This window comes from Chiroxiphia lanceolata, chromosome 1 (assembly GCF_009829145.1).
Source record: "Chiroxiphia lanceolata isolate bChiLan1 chromosome 1, bChiLan1.pri, whole genome shotgun sequence".
Classification (NCBI taxonomy): Eukaryota; Metazoa; Chordata; class Aves; order Passeriformes; family Pipridae; genus Chiroxiphia; species Chiroxiphia lanceolata.
In genome coordinates, this window is record NC_045637.1 from 62,078,223 (window position 1) to 62,102,164 (window position 23,942).

The window sequence follows — 23,942 nt, forward strand, 5'->3', positions numbered from 1 at the left end:
CCAAGAAAATGTAGACAAGATTAGTCTAGAACTAATGATCTTTATGTTAATAAAAAAAGTGGGAAAAGATGGGAGAAGCAGAACACTATGTTGAATTACAATAGAGGGGAAACAAGCACAGGAAAAATATTCGGTGTGCCTTACACTGTCTCCCTCTTCCATTGTTTGGGTCTTTTTCTCCTTTCTGAAATGGACTTTGCACTGAAATATCTTTACAAGAAAATTGTCTACGTGACACGGAAATTTGAGGTCGAGTTTGGAATTGCACCCAAACTTTCTGATCACTAGTGCGCTGCCTTTAATAGCTGTAATTCAAACATAAGCCCGTGATTTTAATCTTGTTTTTCTTTCCATATGTGCCACAAAATCCGGTGATAATCATTAATGTTAAAGGATACATTGAATACCTTTGCATGTTGCCTACCAGAACTTGCACTGTTTGGATTAACTGATTTCAGTTTAACAGGACTTGACAGATAATAAATGTGTGACTTTGATTTTCATGTCTCCATCTACATGCAGAGTGTTTGGCATTGTGCCTTGGTGTGTATCTGTTCTGATCAACATTGTCTGTGTTTGTCAAGGATGCATTTGTCGGTTTTGCCATGTGTCATATCTGCTTGCTGGAAGGAGATCCTGTTGTTACTGGGCATCTTCCTTCACATAGCTTACAGACCAATCATTTTTAATGAGCTGTGACAGAATGCCAAACCAGGGTTAAGAAAGAGCTACCAAGAATAATGCTGTAAGAAATAACCCGAGCAGCTGCAAGAGCATATTTCTTCCTGCAGCAGAGTCAGTTTAAGATGATTCCATTCTTTTCTACCTCCAGCCACTCATTTCTGTGATTTGGTTTGGGCCACAGCCTCATAAACACTTGTCATCCTCTCAAGTGATGAGACAGCAAACTATTGTGCAGTAGCAGTAATAAGGACTCGGGACTAGGGAAGTGTGAACTTCCTGTTGGGGAAAACAGGATGTCAAGTGAAAGCCCCTGTTTGATAAGATTTGTGCCAGTTTAGATGGTCTCAGAAATTTTATCCCCATTGCTATTTCTTTAACCAGATATAGAGGGTGCAGTTTAGATTACATTGGAAGGTTTCAATGAATATAGCAAACACTAATGTTTTGGTAAGTGTTTTAACTGAGATAAGTATGTCCCAGATTTCAGGGAGAAGAGGATCAGTCAGGATGACGTGAACAAATGAGCTTAAAAGAGAGTTATATCTGTGAGTGGATTTTAGAGAAATGGAACATATGCGATAACCATAATCCCCTGTACTCAGCACTAGTGAGGCCAACACCTTGAGTACTGTGTCCAGTTCTGGGCCCCTCAGTTCAGGAAGGAATTGAGTCTGGAGCAGGTCCAGAGAAGAGCAACAAGGCTGGTGAAGGACTCTAACACAAGTCCTATGAGGAGAGGCTGAGGAGCTGGGGTTATTCAGCCTGGAGAAAGAGGGCTCGGGGGAGACCTCATCACCCTCTACAACTACCTGAAAGGGAGGTTGTAGCCAGGTGGGGTCGGTCTCTACTCCCAGGCAACTATCAGTAAGACAAGAGGACATGGTCTTAAGCTCTGCCCAGGGAGGTTTAGGTTGGATATTAGGAAGAAATTCTTACAGAAGGGTATCAGACATTGGAATGGCTGCCCAGGGAAGTGGTGGATTCTCCGTCCCTGGAGGTTTTTAGATGAGACTGGATGTGGCACTTAGTGCCATGGTCTAGTAACCACGGTGGGCTGGGATCAAGGGTTGGACTTGATGATCTCAGAGGTCCTTTCCAACCCAGCTGATTCTATGATTCTATGAATCAGAATATTCATTTCCATAAAACTGCAAGACAGACTTTTAGTCTGCAAAGGCCTGTTGGCAGGAGCTTGCGTAAGCAATCTATTCCTTGCGTTTACGTACTCTCTGAAAGCTGCAGGCAGAATGTCCCTACCTCCTTTCACACCGTCCTCTGCAGCCTGTTCCAAAAGGGTGGCCAACTACGGCAATGGGTACAACAGAGATGCCTGTGCTGTATCCCAAAGGCCTTGACAGTGATGTTGATCTCTTATCTTCCGCTTCTTGATAGGCCCTGAATGTCCTTAGACCTAACAGTGTATTTCCTCCCACACATGTCCTCTTTTTTCTGTTGCAGGGATGTTGTCTAGACAGATCTCAAGGAATTGTTTTGTTTGTCTCAGATTTCCAATTGGTGGTTTCTTACCCTTGATGACAATATCCTTCCTCTGCCATAGTATAGTTAAATTGAATCTTTTTGGGCTTTACTTCAAGCCTGATGTTCTCGTTTCAAGCAGCATGGCTGTGCAATGCGTACAGGCAAGTTTGATGCTTTATAGAAAGTTTCAGAGTTTTACATTGCATGCTCTGTTCATGAAGTGTGCAGCCAAAAGAATAATAAGTTTTATGACTTGAAATGAGGAGTGGACAAAGGAGGGGAAGGGATGTTCCCCAGTAAGCGAGCCCCGGTGCTCCATTTATGGTAGAGGTTGCAACAGGGAGTGGGGAAGTTGTATTAGTTTTTTCAAAATGAGCCTTGGAGCCCCATTAGCCCAATAATGATAAACCAGTGCTTTCTGGTGGCAGTTGGTTTACTGTGCCTTTCCTAAGTAGTTCACACACACTCCAGTTGTCCAAAAGGTTCTGATAATCCTGTCTGTATTGGTGGCAAAAGCTGGAGCAGAGTTTGTAAACAAGACTGAAGGTAGGGGCAGAGTTCTGTAATGACAAGAATCTGTTAGGGATAAAGGAAGAGGAGAAAACTCTGAAGAAGAAAGGAGCATTTGTTGGTTTTTTTTAACTCAAAATCTCATTTTTCTTGGCTGAACATAAGGAGTTTGATTCAGTTGCCTAAGCACAGGCATCTAGCGCCATTTGAAATGCTGGAGGATTTCCACAGAGTGTTGGCAAGTGTAACTGAGGACCTACAGGAGACATGTAGTCTTCTGCAGCAGCAGGTGATAGTAAAGCAGGAGACCCTGAGGCCTGTCGGGTGGCAGAGTTTCAAGCCCAGAATGTCTTTTGTATTCAATACTCCTTGCACTTTAGGAAAGAATATGCTTTTCCTAAGGGCAACCCACATTATGCATCTGCAGCGCTGGAGCAGTTCTAGCTCCAGATGTCTTGTTAAGGACATGGTGTTTCAAAGGGAAAACTAAACTTGCCTGGAACATTTCTGTACTCCAGTACACTTGGCAACCACAGATAACTAAAAGCTGTTGAGGCTATTGCTGTTCAGTCTCCACTGTTTTCTGGATACCAGAAGAGGATGCTACCTCCACTGTGATTCTCAGCACAAAGATTCATCTGCTAGTCTGATGGTAGGCAGGATCTGCCCTGAGGAAAGAGGGCAGTGTTATTTAGCACTCTGGTAGCTCTCCACTACTGGGCTACAGAAAGGATGATGATGTACTTCAAGGCAGAGAGAGAGAGGGAAGCTCAAGGCATATTTTTGATTTCTACTTTGGTGTCTAACTTAGGTGAAGTAAAAATACTGAAATCACAGTCTCAGTTTATCACAAGCACACAATAAGTCTAGTCTCTTATTACATGATAGCTTCCCAGTAGGTGTGAGACCAGGTTTGAGGACTTGGCTTAGAGATGATAAGACAACACCCTTCTGATTAATGCAAGGAATGTGTCTCCACCAGGGTCTGACAGTGTGGTCGTGCAGGAAAACCCAAACTAACTTTGAACTTACTGCTGTGGGTGGTGGTAGTCCAGCTGCAGCCAAAATGCTTTCAAACAGGGCCGCTCAAGTGAATTGGAATAGAGGTCACGCTGCTACAGCTACCTACCATGGTTGTTAAAGATTACTTAAAGCTGTACTATGCTACCAGGCCTGGCTGTTGTGGGCACTATAGAACTGATATACTGTCATCTCTCTCAGGATCCATTCCTGGGACTGTGGTCAACCAGTTATGTACTTTGATGCTTCTCACTGTAAAAAGAAGTAAGCGAAGACGGGTCATCAGTGTGCTGGTGTTCTTTGTTCTTTGAGAGAGCTATTCCTGCTGTTTTATAAGGCTAGAAATACTCCTGATTTTTTGATCCTCTGGATATGCTCCAAAGCTCATCAGTTTGAGTGTCTCTGCACTGTTGGTAGAGAGCTGCTTCAAGTGAGGGGGTTGGCTTGTGAGTGAAGGAGATAGTGGTATGCAAGTTAGTGTATACGTGCCACTCATGTGGCACGGAGGAGATGGAAGATATGCTCAAGTTATTCTGTGCAACTCCTATTTTTATACCTTCAGATCTCTGTCAAAAACATTTTGGGCTTTGCTTGAGTGCTCTTCTGTCTCTTAGGTCACAAAATAAATAATGAAGTAACCTTCTGTGAAAGATAGCAAATTAGCCAAATAAGCATTGTTTAAAACTGAGGCATCAGTTAGTGCTCTGCAGTGCTAGCCACTTGTGGCTAGTAATCCCTTGAAACTTTTAAACCTTTGAATGTACTGTTGATAGAGGAGATAACAGGATTCCTTCTCCTTCTCTTTTCTTTTCTTGCAGAGATTTTGCACAGAAACTAGCCAGTGCCCTAGCCCATAATCCCAACTCAGGACTCCACACGATCAACCTTGCTAGCAATCCACTTGAAGATAGAGGTACTGTAACATTTTTTTCTCTTTCTACAAAGGTAATAGGAGGATTATTGCTGCTCTATTCAGCTTTGCCTGAATAATGGGGTATTGTTCTGTGCGTAATGCTACTGTAAATATCTGTTTTTCACAAATGACTGGGAATCACTATTGGTTTTGATTTATACATATCCATTAGTGTGTTGATAAATATTTAAATGTCTTAAACCAATTCTGGATTTCATTAGATTTCATTACATTTTCATATAGGTTTCTTTTAAAGGAAGATAGAACACAATGACTGAGTAAAAAACAGAGTAAAAAAAGAAAAGTGGTGTGCATTTTTAAAGGCAGTGTAATCAGTTGAAGCACAAGGCAACTTTGTTGCTTGGATTGTATTTTCCTGATGGTTTTGTGTTTTTATTTCAGCCATAATTTCGTGTTTATTTTCAATATGGAAACTATTCCTTTCCTTCATCTGGATGCTAACCTGTCCTGTTGCAAGCTTTTGGTGATGTTCAGTAATACTGGGATAACTGACATTCTTATGTAGCAAAGTGCTGTTAACTCCACAAGATGGAAAATCAAGCTTAACAGCTCAACTTTTCTCAGACCAGGCACCGCTAGGCATGATTTCAGTACATATCAAGTCATTCCCCTCCTTTGTCTATTCTCTTTTCACCCAAGAGGAATTTATTTTTAAAATAAGGTTACATTCTTTCAGTCTGGAGCTGACCCTTCAGCACTGCCCATGTGAGATTTCCATTTGCTTCACTTGATGCATTCCAAGCACACAGTGTTCTGGGATCAGACTATCTTGTGCTCCTGTAAGGCTAGAAGAAAAATAAGAATTCTGCTCAGTGAACCTTTTCTTGTTTTAGTTGTTTTGTTTTGGGGAAGTTTTCCATTCTCTTTGCTTTCATGATTCAAAATGGAAAAGCAGTTCATTTTGAGTACAACCTGATGGACTTGGAATGTTAACACAGAATTTTGAAGGTGTCTCTCCTTTCTTGCTGGTTCAGTGAGGAAAAAAAATAGATTTTTTTTTTTTCCCTTTCCTCTTCTGTATCTCTTTTCTTTCTGACATCTGGTAAGACAACAAGTATGACAATAGTTTTGGTTTTAACCTATTCTGAGTAGTTTTTTTATTTGAAATTATTCACATGAATTACTTTAACTGTTCTGATTACCTCTTGCCTGCTGATTACTGCTTGTCCTCGTTAAGAATCCATATCACATGAAAGCCAGTGCTTTGCTGAAGAATGTTATTATTACAATGTGCCGTAGGCCTTACTGCATTCTACAAAAATTTCTGTAGTAAGCTGAAAAAAAGACTGATACATTGTTGATTCCACTTTTGAAGAAGTGTGTCTAGATTATGTTATTTGAAAGGGTTTTTTCGAAGGAACTAATTTTTATCTTGAAAGCAAAACAATTGACCGAACACTGAGTAGATACTCTACAATAGATCTGATATTCGCTGAGTATAAGGTAGATTTGACTTTTATTAAACTGGAGTGGCAGCAAGGCTTTCACAAATAAAAGCTGGCATAGTGGAGATTCATATAAACATACGAATTTCGGAAAATACCTTTTGAAAAATCACCTGCAGGAACTGCAAATTCAACCAGATTATTTTGCTGTTATAAGGGAAATAACACAAAGTTGTATGTTTTCTGAAGAAGAACATATTGTACCTTCTTTGAACAAAAACATATCCTAAGCTATTATATATTGTTGAGTACCAATAAGTAAAGGCATTCCATTATATTAATGCAACTGTCTGTATTCTAATACCATGGGAAGTGTGTTTGTTTTAACTAAGGCATAGGGTCTGGCTTCAATTCAAATCCAAAGCAGTGTTTATATGCAGTGATTTTTACTGCAACCAATCTCTTAATTTGTGCTAGGCTTTCCTCTGTGGCACTGTCAATATTTTTGAGAATAATGCCAGTAAAGTTTATTATCAATCTTGTCTTTAAAAGTCTAGCCATGCTAAAGTAAAGGGAGTTTTACTTTTGGCTCTACTATAATCTGAATTTAATCTCATATTTTGTTAAAAATAATGCGAAACAAACATTCTCAAGCCTAGAAGTACTCAAATTTGAAACTGTGCGCCTGGATGCAGTTAACTGTACTTCTGCTGTTAGAACTCTCATCTCTATTACAACATTAGCAGAAATGGGTGGCCAGAAGCACTTTTTCTTTTCTGGAACTGATTGCTGTATCTTGTCACTGGGCGGATCCTTAACTCCCACTGCTAGTAAGATTTTAAAATTGTTCAGCTTGACTAGAACGATAACTAATCTGCAGATTGTTAGCTAAATATGAAGATGGAGAGGTAAAATTATTTGCTGCATGTCTTACTCAAAATGCCGAACAGCAAAAATTACATTTGTGATATCCTTGTACTTATTTTTTTCTTCTTTTGCCAGCGTAACTCTAACTTGATTTTGAAAGTATATATTGTGACTAAACCAGCCTAACACATGTGGACAGTCAGCTACAGAATATAAATTCTGAGGTCGACGTAAGATAAATTGAGCCTCCTGCTTGAGTAGATAAAAAACTTATTTTTTTATAAGAGAGCTATGAAAGAAAATCCTATGATTATGATTTGATTAATTCCTGCTGAAAGCTGAAGACATTTGGCTACCATTGTGCTTTACAACAAATGATACCAAGGAATCATGGGTCTAATGTTTTGGCAATATAAATGAAAAACTGTATGTTGTCTTGAGCTACATGGGTGTTGCACCTACCATCAGCATACAGAACATGCTTTTACAGAAAGCGTTTAAAAAACCCCAATAAACCTACTGCAGTATCTGCAAGATATCTGTATCTTTCATTCTGAATGGTAAGTAAAACATAATAAAAACAGAGTAAACACACACACACATATATATATATAAAAATATATACACACACACACATATATATATATAAAAATATACACACACACACACACACACACACACACACACACACATATATATATATATATATATATATATATGTGACCTGATAGCAGACTATTTCACATCTGGGTATGTAGAGAAGGGTGTCAGCTTTTTCATTTACTGTGTTTTGAATCAAGTAAAAGGCTTTACCCCCTTTCTTTTTGCCCTTTTCTCAAGTGAGTTGCTGTAGAGGACTGTATTTCACACCTCAGGTCAAGCCTTGAGTTTCTATGTTAATGTTTTCTTCTAATAAATATTGCATGGATTGGTTAAACTATTATTTAGAATGTACCCTCTGAATCAGATTTCAATCCTTTGCTTAAATGGGGGATTCAATTTATGGAGTGGGGAACTTGGATACACTGAGTAAAGGTTTTAATGAAAAGTACTTTTGTTTTAGGTTTTTCTTTTGTTGGATTAGTGCTGAGGTAGTCCAGTCTAAGTCAGCATCTTAATAGGTTTTTACTGTTTAGGATTGCAAGCAGTTGTAGCATTACCAGCCAGGACACAGGCTTGGAAACCTGTAGGCTACTGTAAGGGAGATAAGTCGCCATTACAACTTGGTGGAAGTTTCAGGCTTCTAGAGTTTACCTCTGAAAAAGAGAGCAGTGTTAGCTTATGTGGGTATCTTTCTTGCCTTGGTAGCCCCTCCTTTTAAAAGAAAATAAAAATAATTTGAAGTTTCATGTAAAGTACCACTGTTGGGTTTTATTTTGTGGTTGAATTTTTAGATTTATGTGGTTTTTTCTGAACCATAAAGCTTCCAGATTTTCCAAGTGCTCACTATTTGATGTGTGTAAAGCTTCCCTTTGACTCCTTCTCAAAAGTATGTGTGTATTATATAGTTTTTAAACTAACTAAGGAGGTTTACTGATCATTAACAGCAAAATTCTCTATGTGTTCAGTGGTTAGCAAAGAAGGGATCTTGATTACATCAGTCATTTCAAAGGTTTATGGTCATAAAAACACAGGGCCCTCCTGCACAGTAAGTGCAGTTCCTTGCTGTTGTTTTCACCAGTGCAGTTTACCCCTTCTGTGATTTGCTTGGAAAACATGAGATCACACAGTTAACCTGAAAATATCTTTTATCTTTGCTCCCCCAACAGGTGTGTCATCTTTGAGCATCCAGTTCGCCAAACTTCCAAAGGGACTGAAGCATTTAAATTTATCTAAAACCTCCTTGTCACCTAAAGGTATGTTTTATAAGTATGCCTCTTTTCCTGTTCTAAAACTTGCAGACTTACATACTTTTTCCTACCAGGTTATAAACTAATTAATTCTGTAAATTATTTACATGTATTTTCTCAACAGCACAGCTGCTTTTTTGCAGTCTGGGGTTGCTGAACTGTGGGCTGGGTTCCGTATCCCCTTCAGCACTTTGATAAACTCTTAGTGACTTCTGTAAGTGTTGGGCTTGAACCTGTATTGTAAAGAAAGACTGAAATTAGAATTGGCATAAACTACATGTTTCATATATGCTTCCAAAAAATGGTTGAAACAAAAATGCATAGGGAAATTTCCAAATGTTTTGCACACAGTTATTTTATGAAACTAAGCATTTTGACAGTAGTTGTTAAGTGGCTTTCTCTGACTAAAGACTTACTTGTTTTATAATTTACAATTTCTGATTTGATATTGCAATTGAAATATATGTATATTTTAAAAGCAATAACAGTACTAGGACACAAGTCAGAAGTTTTCAGGATTTTCTGCATTTCTGTTTTACAAGTAGTAGAAGCAGTGACCTCTCAAACAGACTTCACAAACCCAGGGTCTCCTATATAGACAATGAATGTTAAAAATAGAAAAAACATACTAACATAATTGTTGCTTTTTTTGTAAATGTTGATGACCTGGAAAAGATGAGTGAGTTACAGTCTCTAATTAATGAAGGACATTAGTTGATAGCAGATAAAAACCATGCCCTTTTATCCTCTTAATTACTACTCTGTGAAGTGCAGATTCTGTGTTCTCAGCTTCAAGGATTGACCTGGAGGAATATGGGTGGGGTAAAGGACTTCTGTTGTTTTAATATTGAGTGCTTATAGCTCTTATTATGTTTAGGTAAATAGTAAACCCTAAGCTGAATTTAGTCAATCATGATTTTCACTAAAAAGACTTCATTAAACTCTGGGGTTGTTGTTTTCCACTGTGAACTCAATTTTTGGTGACAAGTAGTTGATTAAGAATCTTGACTAACCATACATATACTCTTGAAATGAGATATTTGTGAATTTGACAGAAATTCATGCAGTTCAATATGTTTCTTCATCCTGTGCTTTTCTTCATGTGATCTGATGCCTTGTGATGATGGTTGAGTCAAGGGAGCACTCTAGCTATACTTCTATCTTTGTATGGAATAAATGCCAGCTTGATGAAGTTTATCCACACATCCCTGTCAGTGAAGGTGAATTCTGAGGTTATGGAAAGAATTTGGAAGGTTTTTAACAGGCTTTTTAAAGATGATCTTTAAGCAAAAGCTGAAAATATTTTCCAGTATAATACTGGTGTCACATGAATGACCTCCAGAGAGTAACATCTCACCATGAATGTTGTCCTATGGCAGCTCCTCAGTATTCCTCAAAAAAGTCTATTTGATATTTTAAAATGGGAGTTCTTACAGCCCTTGGGACCTGAAGCAACTCGGATTGTCTGCAAAGCTGTCTTAGTCAGATTTTCTTTAATTTAAGAAGACAGTACTGATTTTGTTTTAACTTGTGAGGCTATTTTTGAACTTGTAATACTTTTGGTCGGGAAAGTCTAATGGAAACCTTGGATTCAATAGACTTCAAAGTGCATGGATTTTTTTTCCCTCCCAGCCTTTCTTTTTGTTTTCATTTTTTTTATTTTGAGCTTTTCAGAAATTCTGTACAATCCCTCGCTGGTTTTGACCTTATTTTAAAAGTGCTTTCTATATAAGTTTCTAAGATTGACAAGTGAAGTTCGGGTGGTAACTTCCCAGCTGATCTTTCTTCAAATATTGTATCTCAAAGTTCCTGAGAGCTATTAACACTCTGAGCCTCCTGAGAGTGGTAAAAGAGCATAAAAGATTGTCTGCAAATGAAAGTGAGATTACTGTTAGAGTACAGCATGAGGTAGGGTGAAGTTCAAACATAAATTTATTGATTTGAAGATTCTAGTTAAATGGAAAATTCTAGTATACTCATTCAAAAATAGGGCTTACTTTTCTGAGCCCAAGCCAGGGGCTAATTAAAAAATCCCTCATTCTCACTGTTTGCCTTCACTGATGTGGCTGATTTTGAGCAGTCGACCTTTTTTAAGCACGAAACAAACAGCAACATTAAGAATTGTTTGATAGCTCTTCTCCTCCAAACTCAGACACTACTGCTGAATTCCCATGTTCTTGATAGTACATGCTGAATTGCTGATAGCTTAACCCTGGCTGTAACCCCAGCTGACAGCTAAGTACTGTCCCGCAAACAGGACAAAATTGCATTTACTTATAAATGTTGATGAAAAAACTCACTAAAGTGAATCTAGAGCTCTAAGCTCTAGTGGTTAAATAGAGCTTTTAGTTCTTTTGAAGTTCCAAAAAGTATCAGTTTGCAATTTACCTTTAGCAATAGGGTGTAGATTCAACAACACAATGTGAACATAAAAGAAAAATGACATTGAGCAGAAAAGATATAAGATTTGACAAAGGTGTTCCTGTGCTTTGATTCCTTTCAGTATCAAAAGCCTCCTGAAACCAGGAGCCATACTACTAACATGGGAGACTTCCTTAATATTTGAAAGCTTGGAAAACTAAGGCGCTGACAGAGGTATTTTGGTCTCTAGTAGCTTCCTAGTTGCTTCCTCCACATCTTCACTGATAATCATGTTTCATAATAGTTTTTAATTGAAGACTGGAAATGTTCCATCTGTTGAATGCCAGTCCGCTTTCACTGACCAGTAGCTTTGAGAAATGGCTGAATAATGTGTAGTAGATCACCTATCTGCTTTATAGCTTTGGCTGGGCACTTGCAAAAAAACTACTGCATCAACTAAAGGGCACAGTGATGCTTAGCATGTAAGAAACACATGCATGTAGTGCTTGAAAGGAAGCAATAGCTATCTAAATAAATTGAGAACTTGATAAGTTGCAGAGCCCTCAGATGAATGTTAGGTGAAAGTTAGATTTGAAGAAGTCAGAAATAGCCATGTCCTAATTTGTATTTGGAAAAGCTGAAAAATTTCCGTGGAAGGAAGCTCTGACTGGTTTATTCCCAATGTCGGCTTTTTAATTTTAATGTGAAAAATGTGTCTGTCTGATCAGGAACTGAGAGTCTTTATGCATCTCTTGATATTTTAATTAACTATTTTTATGAAATTGCAAGCAAATACATTAATTGAAATATTTTTCATTTCTAGGTCTCATCAGTTGCTTTTGAAGTTCTGGCAATTATAATTGTTAATGTACTTGGTCTTCCACAGATACTTTCATCTATTTCCACAGATACTTTTATCTAAATATTATTGTTTTCAGGAAGACACTGGCTCAACATTATGGAGTAAACTGTGTTTTTAAATTCTGTTTCAAAATGGGATTGCATCTTTCCTGGATCTGGGACATAAAACACACTGTGGCTCCATCAGGGCAGCTGGGAGAGTATAGTCCAGTTGTAACTGGATATACTGTGGCAGGGAAGAGTCTCATATCTGCCTGGTGATCTGTATTCCTCTGTTTGTAGTACAGTGATGGTAATAGGAAGTCATTAAACATTTCTATATGTCTGTGTTCACTGAAATTGTGCACTTGCAGGGTCTGGGGGCCAGTTTTGTGTAGAGTTGACTAAGTTGAATACTGACCTTTTTTTTTGTCAGGGGTGAATAGCCTTTCCCAGTCACTGAGTGCCAACTCGCTGATCGCGAACACACTCGTCTATCTCGACCTCTCAGGGAACGCGCTCCGTGGTGATGATCTCTCAGTAAGCACTTTCTTCTCATTTGGGAGCTAATGAATGGATGTTTCAATTAATTGTTAAGAGAAAGGCAAACTCTTTTTGTTTACATCTTTTTTTGCCTTTATTTCTGTACAGTTTTAGTGGAAAGAGAAAATAACATTTTTATCTCTACTCTTCAGTACATAGGTGAAGAATTGCCCCCCACAACTAAAAAAAATCCACATAAATTTAGTTTACGCTTTTAGTCTTTGGTTTCTACTGATAAATGTGAAAACTGCAAAGGTACCACTTGTTTCAGTGGACTTATCATGCTCTCTGAGTTCTGTTTGAAAGTGACCAAAACACATTTAAAACCCCCTTATTTTTAGTGATAAATGCACTACAATTTTTTAATTGAAAGATTAGAAACAAATTATTTCTTTTGACTTGGAAATATTTAATTTCTGGTTTTCAGTATTCTTGTTTGTATAAATAAATCTGTGCACCTGCTTGACACATGCTGTTGAAGCTCATGATTCTTTAAAGAATGTAATCATTTTTAGAATTCTTTGTTAATTTTATCAATTGCCACAGAGGTGCAGCTCTATTTTCTCCGTAACAAAACCCATTTACTTCCCAGTTTATATGTATTCACATTTTGACTGTTACATCTGTATTTGTGTCTCACATCAAAAGTTGTGTGCATGTAACTGTCAGGCTTTGAATTCTAAGTATTGAACATCTAGAAGATGCAAAACTACAGTCACCCAATCTCATAATTTATAGTGCAATCAGACATGACTTTGTGACTTTTTCACATCTTACTTGTTTCAGATTCATCAGCATATTCAAAGAACTAGTCTTTTCAGACTTGAGGTGAAAGTTTCAGTGGGACAACAGGGTTTTAAAGGTAGCAAACAAATAGTTAAATGTAAGTAAAGACACAGTGAATTACTCTTTGAGAGAATAACGTAGCAAATAATGTAAAAACAAAAAGTAAAATAAAATGTACAACTTTGGTAGCTAGTGCTTAAAGAAATCTAAGGTCTACCTATAATATTATAAAAGACATAAATGCAAAAAGTGGGGCTTTTCTTAGCCTGTCAGAGAGACAGAGAGAGGGTTCAAAGCTAAAGATTATTAATGCTGAGGTCTCTTTATCTGTGGAACAGGAGTAAGGAAGTCCTGTTATTTAGCAATTAAAATAAACCCTAACAAAGCACAGAAATTTTTGAAGTGGGGACCTTTCTTACATTGTAGGTATAGGAGCTCAATGACCTAATTTTTAGAAAGATGGATCTATTTTAGAAATGGTAAGCATGCACTGTTTGGCTGGATTTCATGTGGAGTTGAGCTTTCCACATTTCTGTGAATTAGGTCATACTTTTATCTTTCTCTGAGACTAAAAAGAGCCCAAAATGAAACATTGTGTAGTAAGAAGTGCTAACATTTACATGACATATCCTATACAGTACTAAGCCATCAATGTAAAAAATCTTGTTACCTGTTCTGTATTCTCCCTTAAACATATAGTGCACAGCTGATATTAAGAAATAACTATGGATTTCAGGTGCAAATTAGTTGCTTCCCTAATGCTTAAAGGGTCTGGCTTTAACTTACAAACCAATTAGCCTTTCTGAAATGTAACAGCCAATCTGAGTGACATTGCAAGGTATTTCTAACTAAATTAATTATCATTTGCTGTGAAAGTTAATTGCAATAACTCAAGACTTATGCATTAAGAGAAATCTTGGGTAAATGTAGTCTGAGCACCATTTTCCCCCTATTATTTTTAAAAATCATAACCTTCAAAAATAAAACATTGATTAGGTGAAAAGAAGTTTCAGACACAACTCTTATAGTGCAATTTTATGGTAAAAGCCTAAAATGTAATGAGGGGTAGTGATCCAGTAATTGTTGTCATAATATAAAAATTAACATGGGTAATTTTTTTTCTCCATTAATTATAGAGCCTGTACAATTTTTTGGCCCAGCCAAATGCCCTTGTTCACCTGGATTTATCCAACACGGAGTGCGCGCTAGATATGGTAAAGACTTTTTTAGTGGAGTGTCAAATACCAAGGAAACATTCCCCACCTTCTATCCCTAGGTACTTTTCTGGGTTAATATAAAGTTAAATCAATCTTACTTATTTTGAACCAGGTGTGTGGAGCCCTCCTTCGTGGATGTCTTCAGCATCTAGCTGTCCTTAGCCTCTCTAGGACTCTGTTTTCTCACAGGTACAATTTAAATGTCATTACTCTCAACTCCTGCAATATTTTGTTCTATAATTCCTTCCTCTCATGTAGCAGCTTTCTTTTTAAGAAGAAACCTAAGATTTTTTTATAAAGTCTTAGAAGTCTTAGTGCTCTATGAAATAGCTATTGATTATTCTGAGCAAAACATATTCCTTCCCTTTCTGTTTTTCACTAAAGATCTATAAAATAAGCTACCTTGTCTAATATGTGTTTTTGTGATTCTGATGCAGCAGAAAGTCTATATATATCTTGTCTCTAAGAGGCATAGCATCAGACTTTGAAGTCTCACTAACTTGACTGCTCTTTAAATATGATTTTTAAAGTTTGTATTTTTTAAGATTTAATGATGGTTACAAATGCCTTTTTCCCTTTTTTGTCCTCTACTGCGAGGAAGTCCCTTTGAAAGCCTGAGACTGAACATTTACTTTTTAGAATATATGCATTGTAGGAAATATTAGCTTCCATTTTCTTCAAATTGGTGGTGAGTCCATATCAGAGATGATACTTCATTGATGCTAAGGTACTTGAACATTATTTCTAGTGGTGAAAAAGCAATTTCAGGGTTTTTGTCATGTCATGTTGGATCTTCTGCTTGTGAGATATAAGTATGTTCGCTGTTAACCAGACCTAAATGATCGTTCTTTGTAGTTCACCAAACAGAATTAGATAGTAATGTCTTCTGTGCAGCAGTGCAGTGCTGAGGAATGTTTGTTGATTCAACATTTTGATGACATTATAATTCTAAGCTAATTGAGAGCCACTGATTACAGAACTGCTGAAGGTAGAGCAAATTAAACATGTAAAAGATCATTACATTTCTGTTGGCTTTCATTCACTCTATTTGAATGAGGAGTGTCTAGATGCTACTTCTTAATGAATTTGTTTACTTACAGAAAAGGAAAAGAAGTCCCTCCTTCCTTCAAACAGTTTTTCAGCAGCTCACTTGCTTTGATGCAGATTAATCTTTCAGGAACTAAACTCCCTCCTGAGCCTCTAAAGTAAGAATTTAATTTCATTTTCTCCTGTGCCTAAAACCTAGTTTGCATTGTTGTTATGTGAATGCCTCATGAAAAATGAAGGGGAAAGAATTTTGCTTTCTTTTTTTTTTCCCCATTGTACTTTATTGATATTAAAAGACTGAGTTTTGTAATGGTCACACATTCAAAAAATGTTTCCATCTCACAGTTGAGACAATTAATCATATTTTGTACTGTGGGAATGTCACAGTTGTTTAGCTTCTGTCAGCGTTTTTTGTGATGTATTTCTTGCTTTGTGGCTTGCAAACAAAACTGCTTCACAGTGAAGTGGGATTATATACTTTTGTGAGTGCCATTCCTTTGAGACTGCATTATTGCCATGGCAATAATGAACCTGTTGTAATATTTGGAAGGAGAAACCCATTACATGGAGCTATACTCTCCTTCTGGGGGAAGAGACAATGGCAGCAATTTCTAGGAAAGCTAAGTAGAATACATATCTTTGTTCTATGTCACCCATCCTGTGGCTAACACACTCTGCAAGCTGAGGGAAATAGTGAAGCACTGTGTCACCCTTCCTGTGACTTGTGTGGTTTTGAACTGTGTTGAAATTTTCAGACATAAAATTTAAAAGTGTGTTTTAAAGTGGAGATAAATGTAAAGAGATAGGTCTAATCTAGATAGGGCATTCTGTGATTCTGGCAGAATCATTGTGTTTATTGGGCTAAATTAAAGAAAGGACTCTTTCCAGAGTGTCACTTTCCTAGCTAATATGCATTAAAACATACATAACCTTTTCCATACATTATTTTTTAGTATTTTTTCTTAATGCAATTCAGTATTGAAGAGGTCAGTACAATATCACAGAATCACAAAATGAGTTAAGGTTGGGAGGGACCATAGTGGGTCAGTTGGTCCAACCTCCCTGCTCAAGCAAGGTCCCCTAAAGCACATGGCACAGGATTGAGTCAAGGTGGTCCTTGAATATCTCCAGTGAGGGAGACTCAACACCTCTCTGGGCAATCTGTTCCACTGTGTGGTCACCCACACAGTGAGGAAGTTCTTCCTTGTATTCTTGTGGAACTTCCTGTGCAACAGTTTTTGCCCATTGCCTCTTCTCCCATTGTTTGGCACCACTGAGAAGAGCCTGATGCTTAAGTCAGATGCACAGGATTGAAATCCACATTCAACTGCAGGAGCCATTTTAGCTTTGTTCTATGTGATGCTCTTAGTTGCTATCTTGCTTGCTGAGACTTTGCTAGGATTAGCAAGGTGTGGTACAGATGTGTTTTCAAACAGAAGGTGATTTTTGAGAAACACGTTGGTTGATTCTGATTAATTTAGAGCTATTGATTCTGTGGTGGAGGGCAGCAGGGAACTATGTTTTATGAAGCAAGAAAAACAGAGGATGTAATGTGATTACTACGGAAGACAGTATTGGTGCCACAGGAAAAAGAGAATACTGTGAGATGTTGAATATATCCACAGAAATTAGGAAAGGTTAGAAGCACATAAAATTAAGGTTCGTATTTAGCTCTTCTCCTTGGCATGCTGAGTATCTCCTGGGGTATGAGGAATTCTGGCTGATGAGTACTCGACAATTGTCTGTGCTCATGGAAGATGTTATTGTATTCATTTATCCCAAAAACTTGGGACCCCTTGATCTGCCAGCTGTCCAGCAAAGTACATAGTTAGTATAGTTAATGTTCCATTGCAGCTCATTCTTTTTTTCACCATTTTTAACAGAATGAGGCAGTTTGTACTCTTTTCCTTGTTGAAGTGTATGTTGGCATTTTTGTTCATTTACAGACATTGCCAAAAATTGTATTTTGATCTGTCAGTGCTATAACAGGACAAGTTTCTGATATGCTTCTCATGCAAATGCTAATTACAAGGCCAGTTTTTGTGTTCTACATCTAACACAGTTGACAAGACTTCTCCATGTATTGCCACGTGTGTGATTTAAACAGAGTAGCCAAGTATATGATATGCCTGGCTTTGGTCCCTTTGAATGCTGGTGATTTTTCATGACAAAGAATTAAGAAATCATGGGATTTTCTTAGTATGAGTTTATAGGAAAGAAGTTAGGAAAAAAGTATTTTTTTTTCTTCTTTCTGTGAAGAGAGTACACTTGAAGCAGCACTATGTCTCTTTTTTTTTTACGTTTTTTCATTTCCTCAAAATGTTTGGGAAGCTCTTTGCAAAGTTATCATTGAAACTGAGTTTGAATGAAAAAACATGTTCGTGTATGAAGGATAGACAAGATCATCTAAAAATTTGTAAGAACTATTGCAGAACTTTCACATTTTTTTCAAAGTCTCTATATTAATAGCTTAAGAAATAAATAAGCACAAGATATTTGCCTTTGTTAGTAACAAAGGTCTGGTTATACCTGCAGGGCAGATATAAATAGGTTTAAATGAAAAACCTGCTCAAGGCACACACATTTTAAATACATCTTTGACATACTACTTGCATAGCAAATGTGTAGGCACGTGGTTCAGTAGAATGGATTGTTTTTTATCTCCATGCATCAGTCACTTGGATTCTGTTGGCTTGCTTTTGGCTGAAATGAAGTTTGGGAAGGAAGTCCTTCTGTTTCTCTGTTGAATTATTAATTCAAAGCCGCATCTATTCTAAAGATACTAGAAGGTATACATAGATTTTGTTTGCTGCTTCTCTATGACACATACAGTTGTGCTTTCTGATTTGACAGTATTAATACAAATATGACATTAACACTAACTTTTATAAGTGGAAACAAACTTGTGAAAGACTTTAAAGGTGGATTTATGATAATCATAATCAGTCATTGCTACACATGTCTGTCATCCTGCCTAAAGGCAAAGGATACCATTGTCTAGGAATATAATTTTGGAATCTGTAAATACGTTTTGGGTTGCAGAAGTGGAGAACTTTTGATACTTGAATGTGATCCAGCCTTTGAGTGTTGCAGGCACTGTGCCTGGCCGAAATGGCTGGCTGCATGGCATCTTGCATATATTAAAACCCCCATTTTTCCTGAATTTTTGTTAAAATCAGAGAGGTAGTGTGGTTGTACAATGGAACACTCCTTTTGTAATCATTTGATGCTCTTTGAAAGCAAACGTTAAGGAAAATTAATCTCTGATGAATGTTATTAAATTATGATGGTGCGTTAGCTTTATAGTTTCTTTATTAGCCTTTCATCCCTACAGTTTTTGAAGCTACTGGAGTGTTCTGAAGTGTGGCAGGTTTGAGCTGCCATTGTCATTTAAAAAAAAACTGCTCAGCTGGTGTTCTTTTGTTTTGAAATGGTTCTTTGCATTATAGGTGTGTTATAGTGTATAGTGATCACTTAGATGATGATGATGATGTAAAGCTGCCTTTTTTTTTTTTTTAAAGTTTCTAAAATTGATCTTTTTCAGAGCACTTTTGTTAGGCCTGGCTTGCAATCACAATCTGAAGGAGGTGTCTTTAGACCTCAGTAGCTGTGAGGTAAGAAATATTTATCAGGATATGTTCAAAATATGCAATGACATGGTATTAGAGTTCCTGTACAATCCACTGGGTGAGATATTCTTCCTCTGTAGTCAAAAGTCGTAGGAAAGGTGGAACTCAGAGAAGCAGTTATCGTAAAAGTCAGCTGCTGTGTGTTACAGCATCCTAAATAATAAGCACAGAGCTTCAAAGCACCTGCAGCACCTGATTGGCAAAATCCTCCTTGCAGTGCAGCTGTTCTACATACTGAGCCAGCATGTTTGCTGCTTGGCATCTTCTGCTCTGTGGTGCTGTGATTAGCAGCAGGATTTTCCAAGGTGCCTAAATTTGAATGGGTTGAAGAAAGATGCATGCATTGAAGGCAGGTCTGCAGTTTGGTTGTCTTCCTTTAAAACAGAAAACATGCTCCCTCTTTGGCAGGTTTGCTTTTTAGCCTTGGGAGAAATTCCACTTTCCTAATCGATTAAGCAATTCAGGCTAATAAGGAACTTTTGTAAAAGTTATTAACATAAGAGGCACTATAAAAATGATTTTAAATACCTAAAGAATAAATAAAAATTATTGTGGCAACTTAATTTGCCTTAGCTTGTTTCCTCTTGCTTCTCTGTGCTTTGCTGTGCACTTAGTTTCTTGGGATTGTCCATACTCTGCAGGGTGATACCTGAGTGGTCACAGCTTATGACAGAAGATCAGACATGGCCCTGGGGAGCTAGTTGAGGCAAAGTCACATGAAGAACTATGTGGTGGACTCTTGCCAAAACTGACATGAAACAGTTTAGGCTCAGGCCTTCTCCAACTTTTCCCTTTTTAAGCTGCAAAGAAAGCCTCTCACTTTTTAGAGACATCTTTCCAAGTCCACCTGAGTATTAACTGCTCTGAAAGTGCCTTAAAAATGCAATGGTTTCCCTTTAAGTAGAAAACATGCAATTTGATGAACATTTTGAGATCCAGTAATCCTTGCCTTAGGTTCATGGTCAATTGCTTTTGAAATGTGTACAGATTTCCTTATGAAGAAGAAAACCCAAATTGTAAATGCATTTCATACTTTGTTTTGGTATTTTGTATTTTCTGAAAAATGTTATTACTTCGAAGAGCACTACATATAAATTCCAAATAGAAAAGCCTTCAAGTCAGGTACATGTGCTTCTCACTTCTGAGTAGAGAGATCAGATGGATGATAATCTATCTTTCAGAGGAAGGAAGGAAAAGGGAGGAGTAATTAAAGTAACAAAAATGAAGTCCTGTGATCATAACCTTAAATGAATAAATCAATAAAACACAAATATAAGTAATGAGAGTATAAATTAACATGTAAATCAAAAAGGGGTGACAGGAGAGAAAACCTTATCCTTTCGTGAAGTAACACCCAGGATGGGATATGGAGGAGTCCTTCGAGGGATGATCAACTTTATTGGACACCAAAGCACATGTGGTCATGGCTGACTCTCATGACAGAAAGGAAGGAATCCTACCCAACTCAATGTTGCATTCCTGTAGCTGGTCCCTCTAAACTGACAGCACTTCCTTGGATTCTTCCCTTAACATTTTTTTTTCACATCACTGAGCTTTATCCATTCTCATGTGCTTTGGAAAGAAGTTATGCTTCCACCAACAGGGAATTTGATGTGCCAGCAGCTGGGAGTGCTCTCAGTGGGCCCAGCACCTCAGGGTCCTGCTCTACCTCTCCCTGACCCTCTGGGATCTGGACAGGGTAATCTGCACCCAAGAAACAGAGCTGTGGGAAAGCTTGGAGCCAGTGACCGCTACTCCCAGTTCCTGCAAGCACACACTGTTAGGGATCTAGAAAGCTGATGCTTCAGCTTTGCCCTCTTCTTTCCTACATCAGGCAAGCTGTACTCAACTATGGAAGGATAAATCTACGTTCCTTCCCTTTCTCACCATTTTTCATTTGCTCCCATAATAATTTTCTGGTATATTAACTCCAAGCTTAATCATTTTATATTGCTTGTTTGTTTGTTTTTTATTATTTTTACTATGAAAATTACATTTTTATTTCTACCTACTCAGCACTGATGTATTTCACTCTTTTCCCTTCTGCTTCCCTTAGCTTGGTCACTGTGTAAGTACCCTCCATGCTTTACCTTAATTGTTAAATCAGTAAGCAGCTTTGTTTGCCCTCCCATATTGGTACCTCATAGCTTTGAACACACTTGGCATTTTTAATTGTAGAAGGGTTATTCTTCGTTTTCTGAATAAGAGCTTCTATTTGTAGTCTCAGAAGTATATCGTATAGGAGATGTTGCAGAGGGGGTTTTTTGTCAGTATCACAGTCCACATTGCTGAACAGCACTTCAGTTATCTGCTTTTACATCTATATATATGTGCATCATATTTTAACACAGTTGCAAAAAATGATGATCCTAAAAGTCAAGTTGTTGTCGTCTCTCTCAGATTAAATAGATATCACCATTTGTGCTCATGAAAAGTTTATATATTTAAAATTTTGAATTATCTGGTGCAAGACTGAAAGCTGCTCCTGAAAAATTGTCCATGTCAGCCCTCAAAGTATGTATAGCATAAGCATATGGATTCTATTGTGAGTATAATTTTAGTGTTTAGAACTTTACCCTGCCAACAACCAATCCAGTTCTGTATATGATCTGCCACTTCCATAGATTCTGCAATGATAGATGTGACACTCTCTGTAAAATGGTTGCCTTGTGGTGGCCCACGCTGAGAGAGCAGCATAAAGCAAAACTGAATGATTTTGGCTTTCATGCAGCAAATGCTACAAATGCTCTTACAAAAATAAAGTTGAGTTATAATTTGCACCACTTCTGGCCCAAATACAGCTTTATTTCATACAGTAATATGAGTACTTATTGAGAGGATAAGGTGAGGGGTAGGTAGGCTTTGATTTACAGAGAGGAGGAAAAGTGCCTTATGTTCTGTACCTCTTACACTCCAGGTGGGACTTATGATTTAAATGTTATCTCTGACCACCGTTCTTCAGTTGCTGAGGTCAAGTTATTGAGCTGCTTGTTAACCAGTCATATATCTAAAACTTCCTAAAAAGTGCCAAATCAAGTCTTTATTGAAAAATACTTCTAGAAGGCATTTGTGGTTCTTTGATTAATTATAGCATGGATAAAAGTTGACTGTGTGCAGAAATATCAGCAGGTTGATTCAGGATATTTATCCAAGTAAGTCGTCAAGTTAAATATTACACGTTTTTTATGCACAGCAGGTGAAAAGGTTATTTCATGTTTGAAAAAGCTTTCCATTTTTTCGAAGCAAAGAAAATAAAAGTGGAAAATGCAGAAATAGAATTTTTGTAGATATTTTTCCCTCTTTAGCTTAAGTCTTTTTTTGGGGGGATATTTATGAAGTGAAATGCACTTTATATAGTGTGCATAGCTGCAAGAAATAAGAAAATGCTTTTCTTTGGAAAAAAAAGTTTTGTTAATTCAGTAGCATTAGTAAATAAGTGTGTAAGTTTTCATAACTTTGATTCTTAATGTTGATGTTTTCCCCTAGACCATTTAATTGTCTTTTCATTAAATCCTGATATTTCTTTTAAATTCATGTAATATTTCAGAGTAATATTATCATAATTGATACTTTGCAGCCAAGCATTTTTCTTATTGGTGCCATTTTTTTTCTTTTATGACTATTTTTAAATTAAGAATAACTAAATTACTGTTTTCTATTGTTTGTGGTCTTTTTTTGGCCATTTTACAATTGGACAACCTGAATTTTCAGTGACAGGGAAACATAATTTCACTGGGTTTTTGTTTTTGGTGTTGGTTTGTTGGTTTGGTTTTTTTTTTCCCCACTCTACTTATCTTTGATCTGGACACCCTTGCTTTGTGCTAAGGGCTGAAAGAAGATGCTCGCTATAAACCTTCACTGTAGTGAAATTCAAGGGTGACAGTGTTGCATGCTTATGGGCTGTTTATTTATTTTTTTTTAAATTTAATTGCTGGACATTGGAAATGTCCTGGCCCTTTCATGTAGAGAATGCACAATAAAATCCCGCAGTCACTGCCTAGCACAAATGCTAAAGGATTTGCTGTGTTTAACCATTTAAATATTTTCCCTATTTAACTGCTGAGTAGTAGTTTTAAGAGAAAGGAAAGGGAAACCTTTTTCTCATTTGTGTGCAGATACTGAGAGTAGGGATGAGAACAGTAGGAATGTGTACTGTCATTTTGATGTCTATAACTTCTTCTGTTGCTGTTGTTTTTGCCACTGCTAGTGCCTTCTGTATTCACAAAGCTCCTACCACTGTCTTCTGTGTGATCTTAAACCATAAATAGTTTGCAAAAATGGATGATGTTTTGTCTCTAGTTAAGATCTGGAGGTGCACAAGTCTTGGAAGGATGCATAGCAGAAATACACAATATCACCAGCCTAGATATTTCAGACAATGGTAAGTACACAGAACAGGAGTGGAGGCTCATGCAAGCTGAAAAATGCTTTTTATTTCAGCTTACAGTGTAATCAAGGATGCTTGCTCTTGCTTTATGATTATTGGCCATATTAGTTATGGCAATGTCTCAGACCAAGAACTCTTATTGCTATAAAGTGTGTAAGAAATATTAATTTATTAACTCAAAAGTTTATGTTGTTTGGAATTAATGTAACACAGCAGAGTAAACTAATGGCACCAAGCTCATATTAGATCCAGAGGAAATTGGGCTTAAATACAAGAGACTGAGAAGCGAAATGAGAAATGGAGATGTAGTGAAAGAACAAAGGAGAACATCAGGTACAGAATGAAGCTGTGGTTGTAACACAAGAAGTTAGAGGGGGAAATTTTAAGCAAACAGTCAACCAGC

The 23,942-nt window shown here is 37.3% G+C and overlaps 1 protein-coding gene across 1 annotated transcript in view; it reads left to right on the forward strand.

The window, feature by feature from the left end:
* Positions 1-23,942, forward strand: part of CARMIL1 (capping protein regulator and myosin 1 linker 1) — a 193,274-nt gene that overhangs the window by 97,703 nt on the left and 71,629 nt on the right. The window contains 8 exon segments of the mRNA XM_032681955.1: positions 4,512-4,606; positions 8,649-8,735; positions 12,367-12,470; positions 14,396-14,473; positions 14,589-14,665; positions 15,577-15,681; positions 19,068-19,137; positions 23,452-23,533. Of these exon segments, the coding sequence (XP_032537846.1) occupies positions 4,512-4,606; positions 8,649-8,735; positions 12,367-12,470; positions 14,396-14,473; positions 14,589-14,665; positions 15,577-15,681; positions 19,068-19,137; positions 23,452-23,533 (698 nt within the window).